The sequence below is a fragment of the Marmota flaviventris genome, chromosome 10 (assembly GCF_047511675.1).
Source record: "Marmota flaviventris isolate mMarFla1 chromosome 10, mMarFla1.hap1, whole genome shotgun sequence".
Taxonomy (NCBI): Eukaryota; Metazoa; Chordata; class Mammalia; order Rodentia; family Sciuridae; genus Marmota; species Marmota flaviventris.
Window position 1 is genome coordinate 12,977,508 of NC_092507.1, and position 25,464 is coordinate 13,002,971.

The 25,464-nt window shown below is 62.0% G+C and overlaps 1 protein-coding gene across 1 annotated transcript; it reads left to right on the top strand.

The window, feature by feature from the left end:
* Nucleotides 1-631: 631 nt before the first annotated feature.
* On the top strand, nt 632-3,356 carry Actl8 (actin like 8). The gene is made up of 2 exons (XM_027951871.2): nt 632-979; nt 2,604-3,356. The coding sequence occupies exons 1-2, from the start codon at nt 632-634 to the stop codon at nt 3,354-3,356; spliced, it is 1,101 nt and encodes a 366-aa protein (XP_027807672.2).
* The last annotated feature ends 22,108 nt before the right edge of the window (nt 3,357-25,464 follow it).

Below are 25,464 nucleotides of genomic sequence, written 5' to 3' on the forward strand. Positions count from 1 at the left end.
GGGATGGGGGCCTGTGTTCCGTGGGCACAGGGGAAACGGCTGAGCTGGTCACCACGGATGGTGACTTTAAATAGCTCTAACTACGGCCCCCGCGTCCTGGGTGGAGGGGACCAACTCCAGACCTGGCAGCTGGCTGTTGCCACCCGGTCACCCCTGCCGTCCAGCTCCTCTGCTGTCCCGTGACGTTGCGCTGTTTGAGGGCGGTGGTCCCTCCACTGCTTCTCACGGCCCACGTGCCCTCTGCTCACGGGCAGCCAGCGCCTCCTGTGACCCACTCTGTGTCCAGTCAGCAGAGGTCAGCAGAGTGGCCCCTGCTCTGTGTGATGGGCTCGTGGGGGGGCACCACAGGAGCCGGCTTGGTGGGCAGGACTGGGGTTGGCAGGGTGGACGAGGCCCGTGGGGTGGCCAGGGGCCTGGGGTGGGAGGCGTTTCCAGACACGGTCACGCCCCGTGCTCGGGGGCAGCAGGGGCAGCGTCAGCCAGAGGTGGTCCCTGGGTGGAGGGTGGGAGCAGCCAGGTGGCCTAGGATGGTCCTCCGACAGTCCACCCTCTCCCTTTGCAGGTGACTCTCGCTCTCCACTCGCCCGTGGGCACCCGCCTGGAAGCGACCTCGCCTCCCCCGGCCCCCGCCATGGCCGCGAGAACCATCATCATTGACCACGGGTCCGGCTTCCTGAAGGCTGGGCTGTCGGGCTGGAACGAGCCGCAGATGGTGGTGCCCAGCATCGTGAACTACATGCCCTGCAGGGAGAACCCTGGCCCCAGCTACGCCCAGAGGCGCGTGAGCCTGGGCATCGACATCTGCCACCCCGAGACCTACAGCTACCCCATAGAGCGCGGCCGCATCCTCAACTGGGACGGCGTGCAGCACATCTGGACCTTCATCCTGGAGAAGCACCGGCAGGAGCACGAGGACTTCCCCGTCATGATCACCGAGACGCCCCGCAGGGAGCCCATGGACCGAAGGAAGACCCTGGAGGTGAGGCCCCGGGCGGGCTGCGGGGCACCCTGTGACCCATGGGATCCGTCTGCTCTCCGGATCACTGTGTTTCAACAGTTTTTAGAGGTTGCCCACGTACCTAGTGTGTGTCGGCCCCGGATCAGCCCCGGAGTCCTGGCCAGGCCAGCTGCGGGCTCAGTGGAAGGGGTTCTGCCGGGGGCTCGGGATAGCTGTCCACGAGTCCAAGGATTCTGAGACCATGTTCTCACATTCCAGGGGAAGACTCAGCCAGGAGGAAGTTAACAGATAAGAATTCCAGATGGTTCTAGAAATAAAATCAGGCGGGGAGGAGGAGCTTCTGGGGAGGGAGGGCGTGATCCAGGAGGGCTTCCCAGAGGAGGTGATTTCAGCCCAGTGAACAGGAAAGGGAGTGGCCAGGGGCAGTTAGGATGGTGGGGTGGGCAGGGGCTGAGCTCCCAGGCCTGCTAGGCCGTGGGGAGCCCCTCGATTTTACTCTAAATCCAAGGTTGGCAAACTATGGTCAAGGAGCCAAACCCGGCCCACCACTTGTGTTTGTGAATAAAGATTTATTGGAACTCAGCCACACCTGGGCATTTGCACCTGGTCTCTGGCTGCTTTCACAGTATGGCAGCAGAGGTGAACAGCTGTGGCAGAGACTGGCCCGTAAAATCTAAAACATTTAGAATTGTGGGTTTGCTGGGTGAAATCCACGAAGCCTCGTTAGATTCAACTTTTAGATAAATAACAAATGATACCTTAGTGCGAGTGTGTCCCAGATAAGGCAGGGGACATACTTATGCTCAGATATTTGTTGTGTATCTGAAATTCACGCCCAGCTGGGCACCCCGTGTGGGTGTTTGCTAAACGTGGCCCCTGGTCGTGTAGCTGGGGAAGTGCCCGCCAGCCCTGCCGTCCAGGACCAGAGGCCCTGGAGAGCTATAAATGGGGGGTCCTGTGTGAGATTCTGCTTGAGGAGAACCTTGGTTGCTGTTTGGGCCACGATGGTGGAGTAGGGGACACCGTGAGGACAGGAGAGGGGAGCCTTCCCAGTGGGGAGAGAGGGGCTGCTGGGCCAGTGGGCGGGGAGTCAGAGGCCAGAGGCTGGACTGGGGCCAGGACTTCGTGGGGTTGGGGAGGGGACTCTGCAGAGATCCGGGGGATGATGGACAGCAGGGAGGAGCTCAGCCCAGGTCTTTGCCAAATGCTGGACCTCAGAATTTCGCTCTGTCTTCACACTGGGAGCCTCTGATCCAGGCAGGAGTTCAGCCTCGCCCGCGGGGCACGGAGCAGTCTCCCTCCTCTCTCCCTCCCCTGGGCCTGGAACTATGCATGACGTAGTGGCGTGCTTTGCTGCCTGATGAGCCCCCCACCCACTTGCCGACACCATCTTCCGAGGACCATGTTAGACAAGTCCCCGAGGGCAGACTTGGCCCCTGACTCTAGCCCTCCAGAGCCCCCCGCCCTTATTCCCACCGTGTGAGCACCCGGGGCCCTGCACCCTGGTCCTGGGGCAGCCCGGTGGCCCCTGAGAGCGTGGGTCCGCAGCACTGAGTGTTGAGACCTGAGGCGGGGAGGGTCCTGGGGCAGCAGGGCTGGCGCGGGGCCCTGGGCTGGGGGACACACAGAGCTTCTCCTGTTGCAGATCATGTTCGAGCTCCTGGCCGTGCCGTCCCTGCTCCTGGCCGACCAGCTGGAGATGTCCCTGTACGCCTCGGGGCTCCTGACGGGCGTCGTGGTCGACTCGGGCTACGGCCTGACCCGCGTGCAGCCCTTCCACCTGGGCCGGCCGCTGCCCGACAGCGGGAAGACCCTGGAGCTGGCCGGGCAGGACCTCTCCGCCTACCTCTTCCAGAGCCTCTTCAAGGAAGGGCGCAACCCGCACGACCTGTTCCAGCTGGAGACCGTGATGTCCACTCAGATGAGCAAGTGCTACGTGCCACAGAACCTGGGGGAGGCCCTGGACTTCCGCCAGAGCCTGCCCAGCGGCGCGGACGAGAGCAACACCTACCAGCTCCCGGACGGCACCGCGGTGGAGCTGACGCCCATGCAGCGCCTGGGCCCCGAGATGTTCTTCAGCCCGCAGGTGTTCGACCTGCAGGGGCCCGGCATCCCGCAGGCCGTGGCCGAGTCCATCTCCTCCTGCGAGGCCTCCAGGCACCACCTGCTCCTGTCCCACGTGATGGCCTGCGGCGGGAACAGCCTGTACCCGGGCTTCACCAAGCGCCTGTACAAGGAGCTGACCTCGGGTCACTTCCCCTCCACCAAGGCCACCCTATGGGTGGGCAGCAACAGGAACTTCAGCGTCTGGCTGGGCGCCTCGGTGGTGGCCCACCTGTCCACCTACAGGTCCGAGTGGATGACCCGAGAGGAGTACATGGAGGGCACGCGGCTGTGACTGGCGGCTGTGACCGGCGACTGCTCGGGGCCCCGTCTCGTCAGCTGTGGTTTGGGCAGCAGTTGGGGGGAGCGTTAGCTGGTTTGGATTCTGGGGCCAGGAGCGGTCATTTGGGGTTCTCAGGTTTTATCTTGTGTCAAGAGTGGGGTCCAACTCAAGGGAGGACAGTGTCCCCTGGAAACCTCCAAGGGACAGTGTTCCCAGGTGGCAAGTCCCTGGGGTGGGAGTGGCCCTCTGCCACCTCCACGCCAAACGGCCACTCGGTTTTCACTGTCATTGTCCTTGGGTGGTCCCATTCTTGGTTGGGGGTTTTAACTGGGGCAAGAGGGAACGGGGCCCTCTGCTGGGACCCCGAGTATTTTTGACGGGGGAGGGGGAGGGGGAGGTTGACATTTGTACCTTCTGGTCCTTCCTGGCCGGGTGGCTCTGTGCTGCGGGTGTGTCTGGAGTGTCCTTCCTGCCCGTGCCAGGGGCCTGTTTACTATGTTCAAATAAACCACTTGTTTAGAATTGGTGCTGGCTGCTGTGTGGCCCGGCAGGGCGTGGTCCCCGGGGAGGCCCAGGGACGGTGATCCTGAGAGAGCCAGGGGGGCCTGGGCCCAGCGGTCATCGCCACCCAGGATGGACAGGCCCAGGCCCCATTCTCCCTCCACCACATTTCCTCCATTGTCCCCAGAGGTCTGAGCAGGGGTGGTCTCGTGTGAGTTTGGTGCATATTTGATGAATATTCAAACACCTACTGTGCGTCAGGTGCTGCCCTAGGAACCTCAGGTGAAAGGGATATAGGAGGCTTCTGTGTCCAAGAGCCCAGCACCGTGGAGACGTAGCGATAGATACATAAACACAGCCATCCCTCATGTCCTCAGGGGGGGGGGGTTCTAGGACCCCCGAGGATACCAAATCCAGGGACGCTCAAGTCCCACACATAAAATGGCATATAGCACGTGCGTCTGACCCACTCACCTCCTCCCAGATATTCTAAATCATCTCGGCAGGACTTATGGCACCCAGTACGACGTGAACGCTGTGTGAATAGTCAGTAGGTTGCACTGGTTAGCAGGGAACGTGGCAGGGAAGAGTCTACACAGGTTCAGCGCAGAAGCAATCACAGAACCCATTTCCATCCGTGGTGATCTGACCCCGCGAACGGAGAACCTGTGGATACCGAGGGCGACGGTCTGTGTCAGACGGTGCAGGAGGAAATGAGTCAGGGCCTGGGGGTGAGGGGTGGCTGCTCTCGGTGACTAGACGGGGATGGAGGGAGCTGCCGGAGCTGAGTCCTCCCCTCCTGTGCACATTGGGAGGTACTCTTCCTATTCCCCGGCAGCTAGGGCTCATGCGACTCCTGGCCAGTTCAGTGTGCCCCTGACCCTTAGAATGCCCAGTCAGCTGTGGGTGCAGTAGAGCCCATGGGGGCCTTAGAGGGCGTAGGGAGGCAGAGTAGAGATGGGAGGAGACTCACGATGGGATGGAGTAGGTGTTGGGCTGGGGCAGGAGGAGGACTCTGTCATGTTCAGCCGCTGAGACATGGGGGTGTTTGTTACAGCAGCTGCTTTGTTTGATCTGACTGATGCGGAGAGAGGAGCCAGGACTATTTATTTATACATTTCTTTTCTGTTTAATAGCACAACTGGGGCTTCACCCAGCCTGTGCTGTTGGCCACCGTGGAGTCTGGCTGTTTCTGAAAGGAGATCTCTACTTTCCAGAGCTGGGAAAGAGTGACAAGTGTAGTGGGTGGGAGACTCAGCCCAGGAGCCCCAAGGTGTCACGGCAGGTGGAGGAATCTGGCGGCCAGAGTCCAGCTCACCTTGTCTTGAACGTACGAACCGTATCTTGTTAGCCACAGATCTCCACCATCACCGGAGCTCTCTGCAGGCCCCAGACAGCGCAGTCATGGCGGCAGGCCGGCCCTACCTGGCCGAGCCAGCGGGCAAGTCCGTGGCATGCGAGGGAGCAGCGTGTCCTCCTTCCAGAGGCCTGGAGTTGAGGCTGTGCTCAGGGGAGGAGAACTCACTTGGTCACCTACGGAGGGCCACTGTATTAGGAGCTGTGACCTCAGGCTTCACAACCTGATGTCACTCCCAACAATTCAGAAGCTTCCTGGCAAAGCAGCTGCCACCATCTGGCCGGGCACCGTGGTGAGGGCTTTCCAAACGGAGTCACATTAATCCTCAACACGCACAAGGAACTGGATTCGTCCCCATTTACAAATCAGAAACCAACGCCCAGAGGTGTTAAGCACTTCTCAAGCGCACACTCAGTCTCTAGCCAAGTGTGAATGGTCAGAGTTCGGAATGGATCCCGCATTCCTAGCAAACTAGATCAGAAGTGGCTGAAGCAGAGAGATTTATTTGTCAGGGTACAACTAAGCAGCTCAGGGGGACAGTGGCATGTTGATATCATCGAGGACTCTTTCTTTTTTTCCCCCTTTGACATATAGGAGTGTTAGGGCAAGGTCACAAAATGGCTGTGGCAGCTCCAGACATCACATTCATACTCCCTGAAGGAAAGTGAAGGGTGAATGGAGCGTGCCATCGAGGTCTCTCTCTTTATATGAAGGAATCTGAACCCGGGTTGTCCATTCTGTGGCCCGTGCTGTTGCCCACAGTACCGAGCGGCCCTCCCAGCTTTCTGGGCCTGAGAGGTTTCTTCCCAGGCTTGGGTGGAAGCCACTTTCGAGGGCCGTCAGGCGCGGTATCCTGAGCAGCCGTCTTCATGCTGGATCCCGGGTATCTGTGACCACCTGAGCCTTAAAAGGTAGAGGTGGGGAGACTCGGCCATGTGTCTCTGGCAGGGTGGGGGGCCGGGGACAGGGCTGGGCGAGGGGCACCTCCTTTCCTGCTAGCCGGGGCCCCATCCTCAGGACTCCTCATTTTGTTCTGGAAGGAACATTTAACCTTTCTGCTCAAGCATCAAATCCGGCTGCTGGTGTATAATTACGGACTTTTTTTCTCTTTCTCTCTCCTCCCCCCGCCCTGGAAGCTTTAAACCCCTCGCTGGGTGCTGGGTGCCGGGTGCCGACTCTCTCCTCCAACTCTCCAATTAAATTAAAAATAGCGGCTCCATGGGTCGCGCAGGGCCGTCAACCTGACGCGGAGCTGCTGGCTCCCCAGGCCTGGCGGCGGCGCGGGCCCAGCAGAGGCTGGCGGGCTGCGGCAGGCCTGGCAGCTGGTAGAGCCGGGGAGGCTCACGCTCCACGGCTCGGGGCTGCCTGCCAGGGCGGCCAGGTGCAGGGGGGAGGCCGGGTCTTGGCAGCTGGGCGGGGGGCTGGGAGGAGCTGGCAGAGGGGACAAAGGGAGAGGCCCCAGGCGGGCCACCCCGGTTGTGAGCCCACAGTGCTGCCAGCTTCCGCTGCCACGGCTGGGGCTTGGCGCCCGTGCATCTGCGCTTGCGTGGGGTTTGGATGCCCCAGTGCCCGGAGCCAACCCTGGCAGACGCGTCGGGTGCTGCTGAGGCTGAGGACCGAGTCCACGCGGGCTCCAAGCCCGTCCTGCTGCTGGAAGGGAGGCCAGCCACCTCTCCTACCAGGAGGGTCCCTCCCTGGATAAGCAGATGGCAATTGGACAAGGGCGCAGAGTCTGCAGCCAGAAGCCTGGTGGAATCCCGGCCCCGCTGCCTTCTGGCTCTGCAGACCTCCCCGCACCTCGGTTTCCCCGTCTGTAAAGGGGCGTCCTAAAGAGGCCTGGCTCAGGGCGGTTTTCCCGGTCACCTGGGGCTTTGTGTTAATCAGCGTTTTCTTGCTGTGACAAAATACCCAGGAGAACAACTGGAAGGAGGAAAGGTCTGCTTTCCTCACTGGGGGGAGGGGCGTTTCCAGGTCGCCACACAGAGAGCGCTTGGCGAGCGCAGGAGCCGGACACTCGTTCTTTGTTGGCCACCCTGCGGCACAGAGCTGACCCTGGCATCGTATTTATTTGTCCCCAGCCAGGTAGACCCCAGTGGTCCAGATGGCTAAAGCCCCGAGTGCCGCTGCTTTCCAGGGAGCCGTGGGTCACTTCCTGCCTCGCCTGAGAGATGAGGTGGAGGTGGCCCCGGGGGTGTGAGTGGCCATGGGTGCGGGGGACGCGGAGAGCCAGAGGGTCTCTGCTGCCCGAGGACCGGACCTTGCACATGCTTTTCCTTCTGTTTGGAATGCTGGTCCCGACCACCTCCCTGGTCGCCCTGGACGGCCGGGTAGGGGACTAAGAGATGGGGTGCTCAGGATGGCTGGACCCGGAGTGGGGAGGGAGGGGGGCGGTTGGCAGGGCCAGCTCTTGAAGGAATCGAGCGTCACTCCCAGGGGTGAGGACTGACCCTGGGTGGTGACGGGGAGCCATCACCCATCACTCTGGAAGGCAGAGTCGTGACGTCACCTGCAGAACTGAAGCCCTGGGCGCAGCCTGAGAAGGGCTGGGGACACACCTGTCCCACTGCCACCTGGCTGGCTCCCCTCTGATGTCTTGGGCTGGGTGTGGGCGTGGGCAGTACTTGGGGTTTGAGGGGACAACCGATCTTCCTTCTTGTCATCTCACAATGGCGGCCAGGGGCTATGGAGTGCGTCGGAGCTGGGTGGTGGCAGGAGAGGTCCTAGCCCACAGGACTTGGGAAGAGCCGTCCCCAGGGTGGGACAGTGAGGGATCAGCTGGGGAGCCGTTGTGCCTGCCCCGGCCGGGTCGGCCCAGTTCCCTGGCCCTTCTTTCAGCACCACGAGGGCTGGACAGCTCCGGGCGGCCACCTCCTTCCACACCCCATTCAGGAGCTCGTTCCCAGAAGCCCTGGGTGGCAGAGAGGGCCGCGCTCCAGCTTTGGAACCAGCCAGACAGGGAAGGATCTCTGTTCCCCCACTGGTGAGTGTCACCGGAGAAGAACGCTCTGCCTTGTTCCGCGGCCTCATCTATAATGCGTCAATAATAGCACTTAACCTCGTAAGGCTAATACGGGAATTAGAGCCATTTATCTAGTCAATGAATATTCATGAGACACCTGCTGTGCGCCCCCACCCTTTTCTAGACTCTGTCTAATTGAAGAAAGTGGCTGAGCGCAGAGCCTGCGTGTAGTAGGTGCTCAGTAAGGATCCATTTTCTCATTGCAACAAGAAGCCCCCGACAGGGCCGGGGTTGGGGTTCCCCGGGGGAGCGCTGGCCTGGCACCTGCGAGACCCTGGGCCTGGAAGACAGAAGCCGCTGCAGAGGAACCCACGGCGTGTGGCCTCCAAAGCTCGCCCCTGCGAAGGCTCCAGCTCCTTTGTCCTTTGTTTGTTTGTCCCTGTGGGGACGGAGCCCAGGGCACTCTACCTCTTGGCGACACCCCAGCCCTTTTCAGTTTTCATTTGGGGACAGGGTCTCACTAGGTGGCCTGGGTTGGCCTTGAGCTGTGATCCTCCTGCCTCAGCCTCCGGAGTGACCAGGATTGCAGGTGTGGGGACTGGGCCTGGTTGTCCTGCCCTTGGGTCCCCTTTTCCATGAGGCCTTCAGAGCCCCGAGATGCAGCCACTCTCAGGGGCTTTGGGGTTTAGCGGGGCCCTAAAGCCAGAGGTAGAGGGGGGTCCTGCTCTTCTCTCCGATCAGGTGGAGCTGGAGGCACCCGGCCCACCTCGGCCCCTCCCCACAGGAGGGTTCCCTCCCGCACCCTGGCCTCCCTCCAGGGGGAACCTGCTGGGCCCAGAGGACACAAGCCTTGCTGGCCACTGCTGGGGGCGGCTGGGGACACAGGACGGGGCCGGTTCCTCTCCTAGGACTTGATGAGAGGGACTCGCCCCAGGGGGGTGGGCGCAGGCAGAGCCACCCCCTGCCACCCTGTGCACCTGGGGCGCCACCCTCACCTGGCAAGCCCAGCCCCTGGAGGGCCTGGGGAGCCTGCGGCTGGGGGACAGGGTTGGCCGTGATCCGCGTTTGATTCTCCAGGGCCTCCGTCAGAATTCCAGAACGCTCCTCCTGGGACGGAGTGAGAGCCGCTGTTCTGCTGTCCTTTGTCACCACTAATAAAGGCTTGGCATTGGGCTGAGCTGCCGGGAGGCTCCTCCCCCACGTGGGCGTCCCCTCCCCCATGGGCCCTGCAGGGTGGCCCTGGCTGGCTGCACGGCTGCTTTCCCAGCTCTGTGACACTCCCCGCCTGACATCTGGGAGCAGTCTGGGAGCAGACTGGCATCTGGGAGCAGTCTGCAGAGAAGGGGGCCACGGTGTGCAGGGTTAATTGGGCCTTTGATGATTTGATGGGGGCAGACTCTCTGTGATTCACGGGGAAAAGAACGGGTTGGTTAAAGTAAATAGACCAAAATTGCCGGTGTGGTGTTTAACCTGCTGGAGAGAACGTGGGGACTGGTGATTGGGTTCTCCTTCCCTCAGCCAGCCAGCGAAACGTCCCCGGGAGAGGGGCTGCGTGGGCATGCGACTGCACGTCATCCCCACCTCCACCAGCTGTGCAACCCTGGGCAGATCACTTAACCTTTCTGGGCCTCAGTGATCCTGTCGGTGGGGCTGGACGCACAGCTCAGGGGAAGAGTGCCCGCCTAGCTGGGGCGAGGTCTGGTCTGAGCCCCAGAACCACCCACATCTGCATGATTGTGGGGATCTGCTCTGAGCACCAGGCTTGCCCATCAGGAGGCCATTCCAGTTTGGGGGGAGCATTCCCAGTGGTGGTGTTATTTTATCTAACATCTTCATCATTATGTATTCATCAAAGGTGTCCCCGAGGGCCTGGAGAAGGTATTAGTGTGTCGCCTTTGCAATAAGCCATCGACTCGGCTTTCATCTCTCTCAAAATCCTGCCTGTTTCCTACCACCTGGCTCTCTGCCTGCAGGTCACGCGGTCTCACTCCAGGCAGGAAATGGCGATGGAAGGGGCCACGGGCGGAGAGCTGCCCGGCAGGCTCAGGGAGGGCCCAAGGAGCAGCAATGGAGGCCCAGGTTTCAGCCCAGCTCTGTCACTGTCTGGCTGTGTGACCTTAGGTTGATGACTTCATGTCTCTGAGCTCCAACTCTTGCCTCCAGAACAGGGACATGGATGGCACCTCTGCATCGAGGGGCGATAAGAGCTACTGTAAGCTGGACGCTCGCACAGTGCCTGCTCCCAGGGACGTTCAGGGCAGGCTGGCTGCTGGCCGTGTCACTGTGATGGTGACAGTGACATTCTGATTCTTCCCCCTGCTCCAATGGGGGACCACGGGCATTAATGCTGCAGTGGTCATTGTGGGCTTACCTGTCCTGTCTGGAGAGCTGCTGCCCTTTGAGGTGGCCCCAGTCAGGGTGAGAAGCCACTTCTGGGGATCCCCATCAAGGGGAGGACAACACTGTCTGCTGTGGACCCGTGGGCAAAGCTGCTGGCCTGCTGCGCAGGACCCTGACTGTCCCCTGCTCCTTGGAAACCAGTGTCAGCAGGTCACCTCCCGTAGTCTCTGACATCCCTCTGGGGTCAGCTGCAAGGCCACCCCTGCCGGCCACATCTCTCACCAGCTTCCTGCAAGGAACTCCTCCTGCCCCCTGCAGGGCACACAGGCACTGGGCAAGGCCATGTCACATGTCACACAGCCCCCTCTGCTTGAGGCCCTCCTCTGGCTCCATCTCGCCCACAGGCCAAGGCTGAAGGCCTGCTGCACCCTCTGAGCCCCCGTCCCCGCTCCCTGCTTGACCTTATTGATTTTTCATTTGTAAGTGTGTCTCTGCACGAGAATGGGAACCCCGCGTCCCTCCGTGCCGAGCCGGGCAGCGCGCATTGCCCGCCCAGTATGCATCTGTCCACTGAATATTGACGGCCTCTCCTCCCCGGCACAGATCTGTAATCTGCAGAGTCCGGGCCGCCGGCTGTCCCTCCCTCTGAGCAGGAGCCTCCAGCACCCAGCAGAGGGTATGGCAGGTGAGCTGCCCGCGCAATGTCCTGGCGCGGAGGAAGGATCGCCGTGGTCTCATGACAACATGGAAGGATCCTGCTCTCGGAGGTTTGACAACCTGTCATCTGCAGGGATGTGTATTGAGGGAGCTGCCCGGTAGAACTTTCCCCGTGGGAGAGAGATGCTCTGATCGAGGAGATAAGAGAGAGGCCCAGTGTCCTGGGTGCACTGAGGCTCCTTGCTTCTTGGTGGCAGCCCCAGGGTCCAGATCAGTTGGCCGAGGCCTGGGCTCTGGAGCTGCACGGGGGACTAGCTTCCGGCCTTCGGCCTTAGGGGCTCTCAGAGGACCCTGCTCTCCCCCTGATCTTCCCACCCAGGCCCATCGCTTAGCTCTGCCAGGTGCCCTCCCACGCGGGACTCCTCCAGCACACCCCACGCTGCCCTGCACCTGGACACCGAAGCTCTTGTCCCCTTCGCTTCACCCATGTGTGGCCTTGGCCCTTGGGCACAATGAGCCGGGGCACCGTCTTTACCTCTCAGATACCTGGGAGAGCCTGGGTGTGATGTCGCTGACCTCGACCGTAGTTACCGCAGTCCAGGGAACGTGGTGCAGGGCTGAGGGGCAGCAGAAGACCCGGGTGGAGGTGACCCAGCTGTGTCACCCCGAGGTGGGGGACCAGGATGAAAACGTGCACTCAGGTTTCTCTTTTATACACGAGGATGAAAACCCCTCCTTGTCCCTCTTGGGGGGAGGGAGGACGTCACAGCACCAGAGCTGCCACCGCATGTCACATGTCACACCTGCCTGCATCTGTCACGGAGCCGCGGATACGGGTGTGCTCTGGGGCCACCGGGCTGGGGTGAGTCCGGCTCTACCCAGCTCTGGGCCTTCAGTGAGGCCATGAGGTTGCGTCCACCTGGCCCGGAAGAGAATAAAGCTATTTCGTCATCGTCGTCGATGCCAGGAGGGGGTCAGAAAGTCACAGAAGGAAACGGGCCACACAGCTTCCGTTTCCTGGTCTACACGGGGAAACGGAGGCCCAGGGAGGCCTGCCCACTGCCCGTCACGGGCCCCCAGGCCTGCGCTGTCTTAGGTCCACGGTCACCGAGTCTGCCCTACCCTCCTGGGGTGGGGGCATTGAGCCTGGTGTGACCGTGTCCACCTCGGTGGCACCTCTGAGGGGCATCTGGGGGGATTGCAGCAGGCCACCGTTTGGTCCCCACTTAGGCAACAGACGGTTCCTCAAGGCCGGCCTCTTCCCCACTGTGACCGTCCTGGCCGCGCTGTGCCTGCGCCACCCTGACCAGCAAACCGTGTGACTCTCGGTTGGGGGGGAGGGGGGGATGCAGGCACCGTCTGGTGACTGCTGGGCTGAGATTTAGTGCCGGGCTGCAGTGGGGTCCCGCACTACTGAGCCTTCATTACTTTGCAAAATACGTCCCGGTGGGTCCCCCGCGGCTGCAAAGTGCCCTCGTAAATAATTAAACTGCACTTGTCAAGGGGGTGGGGGGACGGCCAGGCGGCAGGGAACTCGGGGCTGGGACTCGGGGGTCCTGAGACCCTCAGGCTGTCTCTGATCCCCCTGACCTTGGGCAGAACCCTGTGACCTTGGGCCGCCATCATCTTCCCCTTCCTGGGCCTGGCTTCCCTGTGAGCAGGATGAGGAAGTCGGAGCAGGTGGTCCCCAAAGCCCTGGCCAGCTCTGACCGCCCCTGGTGCTACGAGCCCTTGAGCACGTCTCCTCCTCCTTCAGTGACGAGTTCCAAGGGCTCCGTGGCCCCTCGGGAAACAGCCTCAGCCCAGAGTCCAGGGCAGGAGCCACCAGGGAGCAGATCCCACCTCAGAGGAGCCCAGAGCCCCGCAGAGGGACAGGGTGGCCCAGCTACCCGCCTGGGGGACCCACAGGCTTCCAGGAGGAGGGGCCACAGGCTGAGCCCGGGGAGTGGGCGGGAGTCAGATGAGGAAGGACACTCGGGCCCAGGGAGCAGCTGGGCTAAGGCTAAGGCGTTGGGAGGCTGGCGGCGGTGCCAAGGGCCCAGCTGCTGGTGACGGGGAGGAACCTGGGATCTGGAATGTCGCTGGAGGACGGTGGCTCTATCTTGAAGGTGGCAGAGCTTCCATAGTTTGTGCCTTAGGCTGTGACCCCCCGACCTTGTGGGGTGGAGGGCTGTGGTCCCCTGCTCGGCCCCACTCTGTCCCTTGGGGCTTCCTTCCCTGTGTCCGACAGAGCCCTGCGGAGAGTGTCAGCTGCAGCGTTGCCACAGCAGAACACCACGGTGGCCCTTAGCCCCTGAACGGTCATCCTCTCCCCGTCTGGAGGCTACAAGTCCACAGTCAGGGTGCCGCTGGGGTTCCCTCTGGGGCCCTCTCCTGGGCGTCCCCTCCTCCTTACGTCCTCACGTGGCTCCCCGCCCAGCACGCCTTCGGGTGTCCCTCCTCATAAGGACACCAGTCATGTCAGACCAGGTCACTCTAATGGCCTCATTTTATCTTAATTACCTCTTCAAAGTCCCTGTCACCCAAACCAGTCGAGCTTGGAGGGTCGGGAGCTGGGACTTCAGCGTATGAAGCTCGGGGGACGCCATCCTGCCCAGACCGCGGAGGGACCCCTGGTAGCCCTGGAGGAAGGGGTCGCCCTTGGGCTCCCGGGAGGTCTCCTGGGGGGAGGGGTGACTCATGGAAGGTTCCAGCCCCACGGAGCAGCCCTTCCCGCCTCCCGCCACGGGGGAGAGGCAGAGCCCAGGGCTCACCCAGGCCGCACCCGGCAGGAGACAGTCCTCCTCCTGCCCTCGGCCCGTGGGGACCCCCGCCCTGGGCCAGCAGGGCCTTTACTCCTTCGTCCACTTCGCTGAACTGGCCAGTCCGGTGGCTTTGCAAAGTCACTTTGCCCCTCTGAGGCCTCCGTCTGCTCGTCTGGGACGTGGGGCGGGTTCCCTGGCTTGGCCTCCGGGAGGTTTCCAGGCCTCTGTGGCCTCTCCCACGGGAAAGCAGCTGGCCACGTCCTGGCGGAGGGAGGCCCACGCTGGGGACCCTGGCTGGGAGCCCTTGCTCCTTCCTCGGTTCCCCTGAGAGGTGAGAGGAGGCGTCTCTGCCTCCCCCTGCTCCCCGATCGGCTCCATCGTAGCCGCCCCCAGCTGTGGTGGCCAGCCCAGGGGCCGACGCAGCCAGAGAGCCGGGCACAGCCTTAGAGAGGCGGCAGCTGCCTGCAAGGGCCATCCCAGGGCGGCGTCCAGGTGCCACCTTGGAGGCCGTGGCTGAGGTTTCGGGAAGGGAGGCCGTGGGGACAGGCCTGGGCCAGGTGAGGTCCTGCCCTGGGCCAGGTGACGTCCTGCCATGGGCCTGGCCTCCTGGCCTTGCCCGAGCCCCGCCCGCCTTCTTTCCCTCTGTCCTGCTGCCTTCGACCCCCGCCCCCTGGGGGTCTCTGCGGAGGCCACACCGTGGGGGGGTTGAAGGAGTCAATACTGTGCTTCTGTCCCTCCGCCTGGAACCCCAGTGTCTGTCACTACAGATGGTGACGCCCACCCTCAGGCTGCCTGGATCCCTGTGGGAGGGGCCACACCTGGGTCCACAGGCCCCGGGTCCCCCGCTGCACACTTGTCCTGGCCAAGCTGGTTTCCCGCGGTGGCCACCATCACTCCGGGCAGCGGGGGTGTGTAGGGTCCGGCAGGGACAGCTGGACTTTCCCCTGGGTCCTCTTCCAACTTGCCCGTGGGCCTCTCTGTCCTCTGCTGCTGGCTGAGATGCGCAGCAGGTCCCGCGGCTTTCCGGGCCCTCTTGGGCGATGGCCGTCCCTCTGGCCCCTTCTGCCATCGCCCTGTCCTGTGCAGGAGGGAACACGTCCAGATTCCTGCCCCCTCGGGCTTCTCTGCCCCTTCAGTCCGGTGGGGGGTCGGCTGGGTGCTGGGAGCTGGGGTGAGGCCAGGGCCCCCATTTCCCATCTTGCTCTGCTTGGCCCCTCCCCACGGCTGGCAGCGGGGTCCTGATGTTTGGGGTCAGAGGTGAAAGGGGCAGGAGGAGAGGAAGGGCGTGCGGGGTGGGGGCAGTTGTGACTGGCTGTTGTGAGCTGGGACCGGCCATGCTCCAATGTCACGCGTTCCCTTGTGGGGACTCCTGTGGGTCCCCAGAGCCCTGCCCTGTCCAGGGTGTCCCACCTGCTGCTCTGCTGGCTGGCCCTGGCCATTTGCCCTCTGGGCACCCTCCTGGCCAGCCTGCCTTGCGGTGGCCTGTCTGGCACCTGGCGTCACTGTGCCCTGGAAACACCAGTCGTAGGCGCCTGCCCTGCCCCGCTTCACCCTCCTGACTTTTCTGGGAGGAGTCACAGGTCACTGCTGTGTCCTACCTGACCCAGGCACCCAGGGGACACGGATCCAGCTCTCCAAGGGGTCTTCTAAAGACCCCCTGGCCACCTCCTTGCAAATCCTGCTTCGGTGCCCTCATGCCCCACCTGGGAATGGGGCTGTGACTGGCACCTATTGTCCAGGCCTCACCCAAAATTGAGAGCCAAATAATTTTTTTTTCTGTGCCACATGGGCCCTTCCAGATGGCTCCTGTGCCCTGAGCCAGCAACACCTGGCTCCGGGCCTTTGCACGTGCTGTCTCCTCTTCCTCTGCCTGAACTCTCCTGCATTGGCCTCTGATACCCCCTCTTGGCGTGTCCTCCCCGGCCCAGCTGGTGATTGTCAGTCACCTGCCCTTTTTCTTCCTTGGGGTGCTTACCAAGACCTGAAATGACTCTCTGCTTGCTGGTTTACTGTACCCTCCACACCCTCCTCGCATTTCCTCCCCAGCCTTAGCTCCTGTGTGGGTCGTCACGTGTCCCCAGGGCTGGCAGAAGGACCTGGCACTTAGCTGGTCCCCAGTGTGAAGTGTCGGCTGATCTTTCCAAGTCCTGATTAACCAGGGCAGGGTCACGGTCGGGCACGGAGGATGGCTCAGAGTGGCCAGAGCCTGTGCGTCCAGCTTCCCTGGGTCCCTGCTCACACCGAGGATCGAGAGCTGGAACTCGGATGCCCGGACCCACCAGGGACTCCAGGCTGGCCAAGGGGGGAGGGGCTTAAGGCAGGAAGAAGCGGGAGGTGCCCACGGGATGCTCCCGGCCTGCTGGGAGCCAACCAGGAGTGAGAGGGGCCAGCTGGGGGGACAGTGGGCCTCCCCTGGGGGAGGAGCCGGACTGTGGAGGAGCTGACGGGGCCAGGGAGGGGCAGGGAGGGAGCAGCCCAAGGCATGGAGGTGAGCAGAGGAGGTCAGGGCCCTGGGAGGAGATGGGTCGGTCGCTCTGGGGCCAGGGCTGTCCTCCCAGGCCTCCATGTGGTGGCAGCTAGTGTCCTGGGACACGCTCACCTTCCTTGGCCCTCATCATAGGAGACCAGCGTCTTAAACGGGGCCGTTACCTGGTGGGAGGGGCACCGTCGGGAGCAGCTGGGTGCCCCCGGTGCTGGGTGCTGCGCTGGCACGGGTGGGCATAAGGTCTCCCTGGGGAGGCCTGCAGATGTCCCCCGCCTCTGCCTGATGTGCCTGGGTGAGTCCCAGGGTGACCTTGGCCAGCAGGGGCAGGCGCAGGTGGACAAGCCTGGCTTCCTGGCCTGCCCCTCACCCTGGGCGGTGGCTCTGAGCTGGGCTGCCCACGGTGCTTCAGAGGGTCCGGGTGGGGTCGTGGCTGGACACGGGCGACTCTTCAGCTCCCCAGGGCTTCCTGCTTCCCCCACCTTCCTTTCCCTCACTGTCCTTTGGGGGGTCATGTCCTTAACAACTGACTTGCACCCAGATTCTTGGCTGCTTTCAAGAGACCTGAAGAGAAAGGTGGTAGGGAGAGGAGGATGGGCGTGTGTTCCTTATGGAGAAACGCAGGTTCAGAGAGGTCAAGCAGCTCCCCTCATGCCGCCCAGCCAGGAAGGGAACCTCCCAGGGGCCCAGTTGGAAAGATGAGGAGGTGGAAAAGCAGCCGGATCTCTGTGGGGGGGGGCTCCCTACTGGGGCCTCATTTATAGCTCAGCAAAAGGTGACAGTCTGTGCCTCCCCGGGACCTCAGTCTCTGGGGGTCACGCCCAGCTTGGCTTCCAGAACATTCTGCAGGGAGCTAAATTTAGAAGCGGCAAAGCTGCCTGAACTCCAGGGGGGTCTCACAGGCCGGGGCTTGGCACACTGAGGCAGGGACAGTCCAAGGGCAGAGGTGTCAGCTGGGCCCTGTCCAAGGGCTGCAGCCCCCGGCAGCGGAGGGGCAGAGTGGGAGGGCCACCAGCAAGAGCCCTGCGGGGGACACGGAATGAAAGACAGAAGCAGAGGGGAAGCGGCTTCTGTGGCCCGAGCCCCCCTCCCCGCACAGATGGCACAATTAGAGGAGAGGCGCAGAGGCCGCCACTGGAGGAAAGGAAGGGTCCCTGGGGGGCAGCAGCCCACAGTGTCCAATTCCTCCAAGTAAATTGTAGATCTAATGCTGCCGGAGGGGGGCGGCCAGCAGGGCGTCTCTGGAAGTCCGGGTGGCGGGTGGCGCTGGGCCCTGAGCCGCAGCCCCTGCAGGGGGTCTGGGAGGGGCCGGAGGGGGCAGTGCTTCCTGCAGGCAGAGGCCACCCCTGCCCGGCCTCCCTTGACCCTGAAGGTCCAGCTGAGGGCAGGGGTTGGGGCTTAAGTTGAACCCCTCCCCAGTCCCCCCAGCAAGACCTTCAAGAGGTATGCAGCCGGCGCTCAGTGAGTGCGCGTGGATGGAGTATCACAGGGAAGGGGAAGCCGGCGGCCGACTGGGGCCACCCCTGGAGCCCCGCCACCCTGGGGTGCCGTTTAAGCCTTGGGTCCTTCGTAGGGAGCAGGGTACAGGCCCAGGGAGGCAGAGGGTCCCCAGCCCTAGGCACAGCAGGTGGCAGGAGACGGTTGAGCCGTGTCCCCTGGGTTCTTGTGCATATGGAAGTAAATAAACAGACGAAAGTCAGAATGTGGGGGACATTCTGGGCCTTGGGGACCGCAGGGGGGAGTCTTCTGTTCTCCTCTCTGAGCCGGTCCTTCCCTGTTCCCTCGCCTGCTCCCTCCTGGGTCCGCAGCTGCCAGGCAGGAACCAGGGGGGAGCCCGCTTTTCAGAGCCGCCGCCTGCTTGGGAGAGAGCGGGGCTCTGGTTTTATTTGGGGAGGCGGTGGGTGGTGGCCCGTGGACCCCTCTTGTCCTGAACACAGCACATCCTTGGGCCTGCGGCGGGGGCGGGGCCGTGAGCAGGCTCCTCCCAGGGCAGCCTGAGCTGGGGGCTGTCACCCTGGGTGTCAGGACATTTGTCCTCAGAGCTCTGGGGTTGGCCTCCCCCATCAGGCACACCTGAGGAGAGTGGGCCCGTGTCACCCACTGTCCCTCTTCGATTCCCTCTCAGTCGTCTTCTGACCTGGACTGGGCTGCCCTGCAGTCACCCGGGCAGGGCCGCTGATGCTCGTGGGTGTCCCTGGAGGCGGGGACCCAGGAGGCCTGAACTGCAGCATCTGGGAGCGCTGCTCCACCCACGGTCTCCAGGGCCAAAGCTCTGCCCCAAGGGCCCGGAAAACAGGGCAGGTTCCACCCAGCCAGGACGCGCTGGCGTGAATGAGTGATGAGCCTTTCCCGGCTGAGCCCGGCCCTGGGGAGGGTGCTGCCCTGGCTGCCTGCTCAGCGCTGGGCGCCCAGGTCTCCTTGTGCCAGGGAAGCCTGGACTCTCAGGTGACATGCCAGGTGCTTCAGAAGGAGGTGGGGGGGCGCTTGTGGGAAGGGGAGGCTGCCCCAGTCCTGGCTCTGCAGGTGGAGCCCTGGTGACGTCCCTCCTGGGTTCTGGGACCCATGTGTTGGAGGGGGCGAGGATTTGGACCCGACATTTTCTGTTTCTTCAAATCAGGGGAAGATGGTCGTAGGACCAAGAGGAGAGAGGAGAGGATGTAGGAGTTGGTTGTATGGAGGTCGGTGAGTCTGAAACCTGTAGGGGAGGCTACAGGGAGCAGGTGTCAACTCAGGGAGCAGCTGATGTTGCCGGGTTTTGGGTTTTTGTTTTTGTTTTTGGTCCTGAGGGTTTCCCTAGGGGCACTTTACACTGAGCTACATGCCCATCCTTTCTATTTTTTATTTTGAGACTGGATTTTCACTAAGTTGCTGAGGCTGGCCTTGAATTGTGATCCTCCTGCCTCAGCCTCCTGAGTCTTGGGATCACAGGCGTGCGCCCCCACACCGACATCTGTGTTGCAGAACTGCTTCCTCCCGGAGCCTCAGTCTTTGCCCTCAGGCCTTCAGCTGATTGGTGGAGGTCACTCACATTATGGAGGGCAATCGCCTTTACTTGAATCCAACTGATTCTAGATATTAATCACATCTTAAAAAATGATAACTGCTGTAGTTTGGATCTTAAGTATCCCCCGAAGGCCCCTGGGTGCTCTTGGAAGGTGCTGGAACCTTTAAGGAGCGGCCCCTGAAGGGGACTGTGCAATGTGTCTCTTCCTCCCTCCCCTTTCACATTCCAACCAGGAAGTGAGGAGCCTTTCCTCTGTCCTGTGCTCCCTTCCTGATGGACCCCCTTGCCACAGGCCCAAAGCAATGGGGAGAACTGACCATGGATAGAAACCTCCAAAACCGAGCCAAAGAAAAACCTTTTCTCTTTTTAAGCTACCGTAGGTATTCTGTGACAGTCGTGGAAAGCTGACCGACACATACCTTCATAGCAATCCTTGACTAGTGTTTGATCAAGCAGCTGGGCCCTACAGCCTGGTGCACTTGGCACATAAGATCAGCCTCAGAGACCACACAGTCCACAGGTTATATGGCCCTTGAGTCACCATGCTGTACCTCACAGGCACTGAGCAGGGACTATGACAAGGGTGACAGTTTCCCCACAGCAGGGAGCTCTGTGGGTTTTTTCTGTTTTGTCCACTGCTGTATTACCTGGGTCCTGGTACACAATAGATGCTCAATAAACTTTTGTGTCATGAATGTAAGATTCCACAAGGGCAGGGACTTTGGTCTGTTTATTCACTTCCATATGTACATTTATTTCCCAATAGAAGTTTCTGGAGTGAATGAGTAACTGCCCCAGGACCTGTGTGGGGTCCAGAGCCCCTGATGGATTGCTGCCCCTTCTTCCCTTTGTTACTCCAGGACCTGCCCTTACTCCCTGGTCCACATCCTGGATGCTTCCTCTGGTTCCCGGGGTCCTCTGCCTTCCTCCTCCTCCTCTGCCTCCCCAAGCCTGGGCTGCCTCCAGGCCCAGCTGCGGCTCAGCTACTCCAGAAAGCCCGGGCTTAGCCCGCCCTGCCCAGCCCAGCTCCTCTGGCTCTGCAGAAGGGGGGTCACTGTGTGCAGCACCTTGGACTCGGGGTTGGAGTTCAGCGAGCTGTAGTTGCTGATCCCAGTGGAGACTGTGTTACCCAGGGTCTCCAGGTGACAGTGACATGGCACAAGGCCTCCACTGACCTATGACAGGCTTATTCATTAGCTTGTTTGTCCATCCGTCCATCTGTCCATCATCTGCCTGTCCGTCCAGCCAGTGACCTGACTTCCCTACTACAAGCTGAGCTCCACAGACGTTGTCTCTGCCCTGATCCCCAGGGACCTCGACGTCAAGAGCCACCGTGGGCAGGACAGGCAGCTTCCCAGTCAGCCTGCACGTCCAAGGTCAGCACCACTGGCCAGGTCAGGAGAGGTGAGTGCGCAGGACACCCCTGCCCACCTCGGGTGCAGCTACGCCCTGTCCCTCCGCCTGCTGCACAGTCCTCTGTCACCCTCTGGGCCACCCCATCCTTCTCAGAAGGCACAGGACAGAGTGGAGTGCCACTGCCCCTCTGGGGACCTCCCCGAGGGCAGCGCAGGTGGCAGAGGCGGAGCTCACAGGCTGGAGCGATCCGGAGGCACTTGAGAAGGCCCCGTCCCCCAAACGAGGGTTTAATCATCCAATTACAGGACAGTAACTGGGCATTAGGATCTCTGTAATTATTAATCGAGTATTAAACAATGAATTACCATGAACAATTAAAATTAATTGCAGTTCTCCAAGTTAATTAAATTATTCCTTTGCTAGGACAAGTGGCTAAGCAGACATGAAAATTAAGAACCAGGACCACGGGCCGCGGAACGGGTCTACCTGTGTGAGGGTGCTCTTCCCTCTCCGGCCAGAGGGAGGCGCACCGTGAACATCCTGGGCCCTGCCAGGCTCAGAGCTGGATTGTGCAGCCTCCAGGAACCCAGGGGGCAGCTGGGCTGGAGTCCTCTCCGCCAGCCCCACTCCCTGCTGGGCTTCCCTTCCTCCCTCCTTTTCTCTCTCCCTCCCTCCCTCTTGGCCAGGCATGTCCTAGTCACTGGAAACACAGGGATAAATTGGTCAAAATTCTGTCCCTTGTATCCATGGTCAAGGAGAGAGACCCAGATAAGAGCCAGGAGGCTGGGGCTGGACTTCGGGGCCCTGCCTCTTACTCGCTGCATGACCTTGAGGTCCAAGCCTCAGTTCCCTGATTGGTAAAATGGTCCCTACTTCATGGGGCTGTGGGAGAGGGGGTTATCAGTTAGAAAGCCTTCAGTACATGCCTAGAATACAGTAGATGTTCAATAAATGTTCATTAACATCAGATCGCAGTTGGCCATTTAATTGCTGTGACCGTCAGAGGCAAAGGAAGGACACCTCCTCTGCCCTATTAAGGTCAGAAGTGAAATTGTCATCTGGGGCAGAGCTTGGCTAGGTCCCGATGGGAGGGAAGCGCGTTCCAGTCAGAGGGGACGGCCGTGCAGAGGCCCGAGGCCCCGGCCTGTGGGGCAGGAGTGTGGCTGGAAGGCTGTGTCCTGGGGACAGATGTGGCTTGGAGAGGTGGAGTCCCACATGGTGCCATGGTCTTGGGTAGTCCCTGTGCCTGGTGCCCTGAGACCCTTGGCATGGCTGGTGGAAGGTGGCAGAAGAGCTGGAATGTCACCCCAGGCCAGGCTGCGAGGTGCTCTCCTTCCCCCTCGCTGTCCCACTGTAACCACGGGGGCTCTGGGGAGGGCGGTGGCCACACCTAGCAGACCCTGGGGATCCCTGCAGCCAGAGACGGGCCTCCAGCCAGCGCTGCGGGAGTGACCACCTTACACCTGGGTCCTCCACCCGCCGGGCCTGGAGCTGGCTGCAGTCCGTGGGCCTGATGACCGTGACTGCAGGGACCCGGATCCACCAGGGAGGAAGGAGCCGCCTCCTGTTTGAAGCTGGTGCCTCCCGGGTGATCTGTCGCGGGCAGTTGGTGACTGACCTTCGTAGTGAGAGCCGGGGAAGAGGGTCCAGTGGGAACCTTTAAGCAGAAGCTGAAGGTCAACTCGTGGGTTAAGGAGGTGACTTCGCACAGCGCAGAGGATGCTGGTGTGGGGGGACGAGCCCACAGTCCCTGTGCACGGGCCGGGCACAGGCCAGCGCCTCACCTGTGACGTTCATGGAGTCCTCCCAACACCCTGCGGTAGGGGCCGTTATCTTGCTAATTATAAAGATAAGAAAATGGGGAAAGGTTGAAACCTGTGACCATGTCACACAACTGATGGCCACGGTGAGGCTGGGCTTGGAGCCAGGGTGGCCTGACCCTGTGCCTCTCGGAGGCCTGCAGGTGCCCAAGCTGAGCAGGCAGAGCATAGGCGCGCGGAGGAGGCCAGGTCCACACCAGGGATGGCCACAAGTCAGACTCCGTACTGACTGGACGGAAGAGGACGGGGTTGGCGGAGGGGACACAGCCACAGACCATGAGGCTGTCTGGGGCCCAGAGTCAAGGAAGTTCCAAGAACTCGAGGCAGAGAAGCCATAGGAGGGTGCAGGCCTGGGCCAGAGGAAGGGGACCGAGTCGCGTTGCAGATCCTCAGGGGCCTCTGGGTAGCTTGAGGGAGGCGCTGGGCAGGGGTGGGGGTTCCTGTGTCCCCGCCCCTCTCCTGCCTCTGGGGCTGTGTGGGGACTCACCTGCCTGTCCCTCCCGCCTGTCCTGCCTCACACCTCTGCCCACACCAGGTCCCTGATGCCTAGCTTGGGAGCTGGTCCCCAGGGGATGTTTGAGGAGGGAAGGGCGGAGGCTGGCTCCGAGCTGGAGGCTCTCCGGGTGGATGAGGTGGGGGGGAGCGAGCCCCGTGGCACAGCTGGCGTGTGGCTCAGGAGCTGGCTGGGCACTTACTGGTCTTCCCAGAGTGTCGGCCACTTGCTCCCTGCCCAGTGATGCCAGGTCTGGCCTTCTGGAGCAGCAAGCCTGTCACACGCAGTGGCTGCAGGGACCAGGACCTTGCTGGCCCTTAGGTTCCACGTGCTAACTGCCCAGTTGGACAGCTGGTCCCACGCGCTCCCACGGGCTGGCAAAGACCTGGCCCTGCCTCCTGTCTGAAGGCTCCGTGTGGCGGTGGGGCTCAGGGGGCATCTGCCCCTGCACTGGGGCACCTCTGGAAACCAGCCAGAGGCCAGGTCACCTGCGGAGCAGAGATTCCCAGAGAAGGGCCACAGTGGAGGGGGAGAGGGGGACTTTCTCCCGGGTGGCACTTGGAGGCCTTGTTGGTTGCCAAGTGAGGAATTCGAGGGCAGAGGCCCGGGTGCCGCTGAACACCCGCAGTGCCACCCGCCGCGCCAGGTGGCTTGAGACCCAGCTCAAGTCCAGTGGTCCTGAGGCAAGACACCCGCTGTGGGGGCCCAGAGCTTCTGCCCCAGCCCTGCAGCCTCCACGAGGTTCTCTGGGGACACGGCTGCTCCAGCTTTGCCCCTGGACAGGGCCTGGGCCTGGACCCTGCTCTGAGGCCCCAGCTCAGACTCCGGAAAGACAAACAGCCCAGGAGGGTGGAGTCAGCCACCTCCCTCTGGTCCCTGTCCCCCTGTGGCCCCGGGGACAGGTTTTCAGATGGTTTCCGGTGCCTCCGCGGGGCAGGGGACTGCTCGGGCGGGGCCCAGCGACCCTTTTCGTTATTTTTGGATCTGGGGGCTGTGCGTGCAGTGGGTGGGGACCTTCCAGCCCCGTGTCCTCGTCCTCAGTGCCAAGAATGTAACTTGGTTTCTCTGTCACTGAGCTGAATTTCTGTCCCCAGGTCCCTTCTGCCCGAGGGCAGAAAATGTAATCTCAGGCGATTCTGGGTGAGCAGTCATCCTGCCCTCGGGCAGAGGGGACTCCCTCGCTCCTGCGCCTCGGGCGCCCAGGTCCCAGGGGCTCCTCGTCAGCAGCACCTGTCCATGGTGTCCAGCCTGGCCTTCTGGGGTCACTCTTCCCTGGAGGGGGTGCCTTCCTAGCAGGTCTCTAGGAATTCATCTCCTCCTCCCCTCCCTGTCTTCTCCTTCTCTTACCTTCTTCCTCCTCTTCCTCTTCTCCCCCTCCCCCACTCCCCCCTCCCCCTCCCCCTCCTCCCCCTCCCCTTCCTATCCCTCCTCCCCCTCCTCTTCCTCCCCCTCCCCTTCCTCCTCCTCTCTTTCCCCCTCCTCCCCCTCCCCATCTCCCTCCTCCCCCTCCCTCTTTCCCCTCTTCCTTCTCTTCCTCTCCTCCCCTTCCCCTTCCCCCTTCCCTTTCCTCCCCTCCTCTCCCTCCCCCTCCCCATCTTTCTCTTCTCATTTGCCTCCCCTCCCCTCCCCCTCCCTCCCCTCCCCCTCCTCTCTCTCCCCTCCCCATCTTCTCTTCCTCTTCTCATTTTCCTCTTCCTCTCCCTCCAGACCCTCTCCCCTCCTCCCCTCCCCTTCCTGTCCCTCCTCTCCCTCCTCTTCCTCCCCCTCCCCTTCCTCCTCCTCCTCCCTCTCTCCCTCCTCCCCCTCCCCATCTCCCTCTTCCCCCTCCCTCTTTCCCCTCCTCTTCCTCCTCTCGCCATCTTCTTTCTCTTCCTCTTCTCCCCCTCCTCCCCTCCCCCCATTCTTCCCCCTCCATTTCCTCCCCTCCTCTCCCTCCCCCTCCCCACCTTTCTCCTCTTCCTCTTCTCATTTGTCTCCCTTCCCCTCCCTTCCCCTCCCCTCCCCATCCCTCCCCCTCTCCCTCCCCCTCCTCTCTCTCCCCCTCCCCATCTTCTCTTCCTCTTCTCATTTTTCTCCCCTCCCCTCCCGTCCTCTCCCCCCTCCCCTCCCCCTCCCCCTCCCCTCCCGTCCTCTCCCCCCTCCCCTCCCCCTCCCCCTCCCCCTCCCCTCCCCTCCCCTCCCCCTGCCTCCCCCTCCCCCTCCTCTCTCTCCCCCTCCCCATCTTCTCTTCCTTTTCTCATTTTCCTCCTCCTCTCCCTCCTGTCCCTCTCCCCTCCTTCCCCTCCCTGATGGGATCCAGCAAATCTCAGCTCTTCCTTGCAGAATCCCAGAATTTAACCCCAATTCCCAGGGGCGCTGGTGGGCTCAGGCTGTGTTTGCCGAGGGCTTTGGGATTCTCCTTCGGCTC

Excerpts from the sequence above, each read along its gene's own strand:
- Actl8 (XM_027951871.2), top strand. The coding sequence starts at position 632 with ATGGCCGCGAGAACCATCATCATTGACCACGGGTCCGGCTTCCTGAAG. Across the intron at positions 980-2,603 it reads ACCGAAGGAAGACCCTGGAG|ATCATGTTCGAGCTCCTGGC; the intron begins GTGAGGCCCCGG and ends CTCCTGTTGCAG.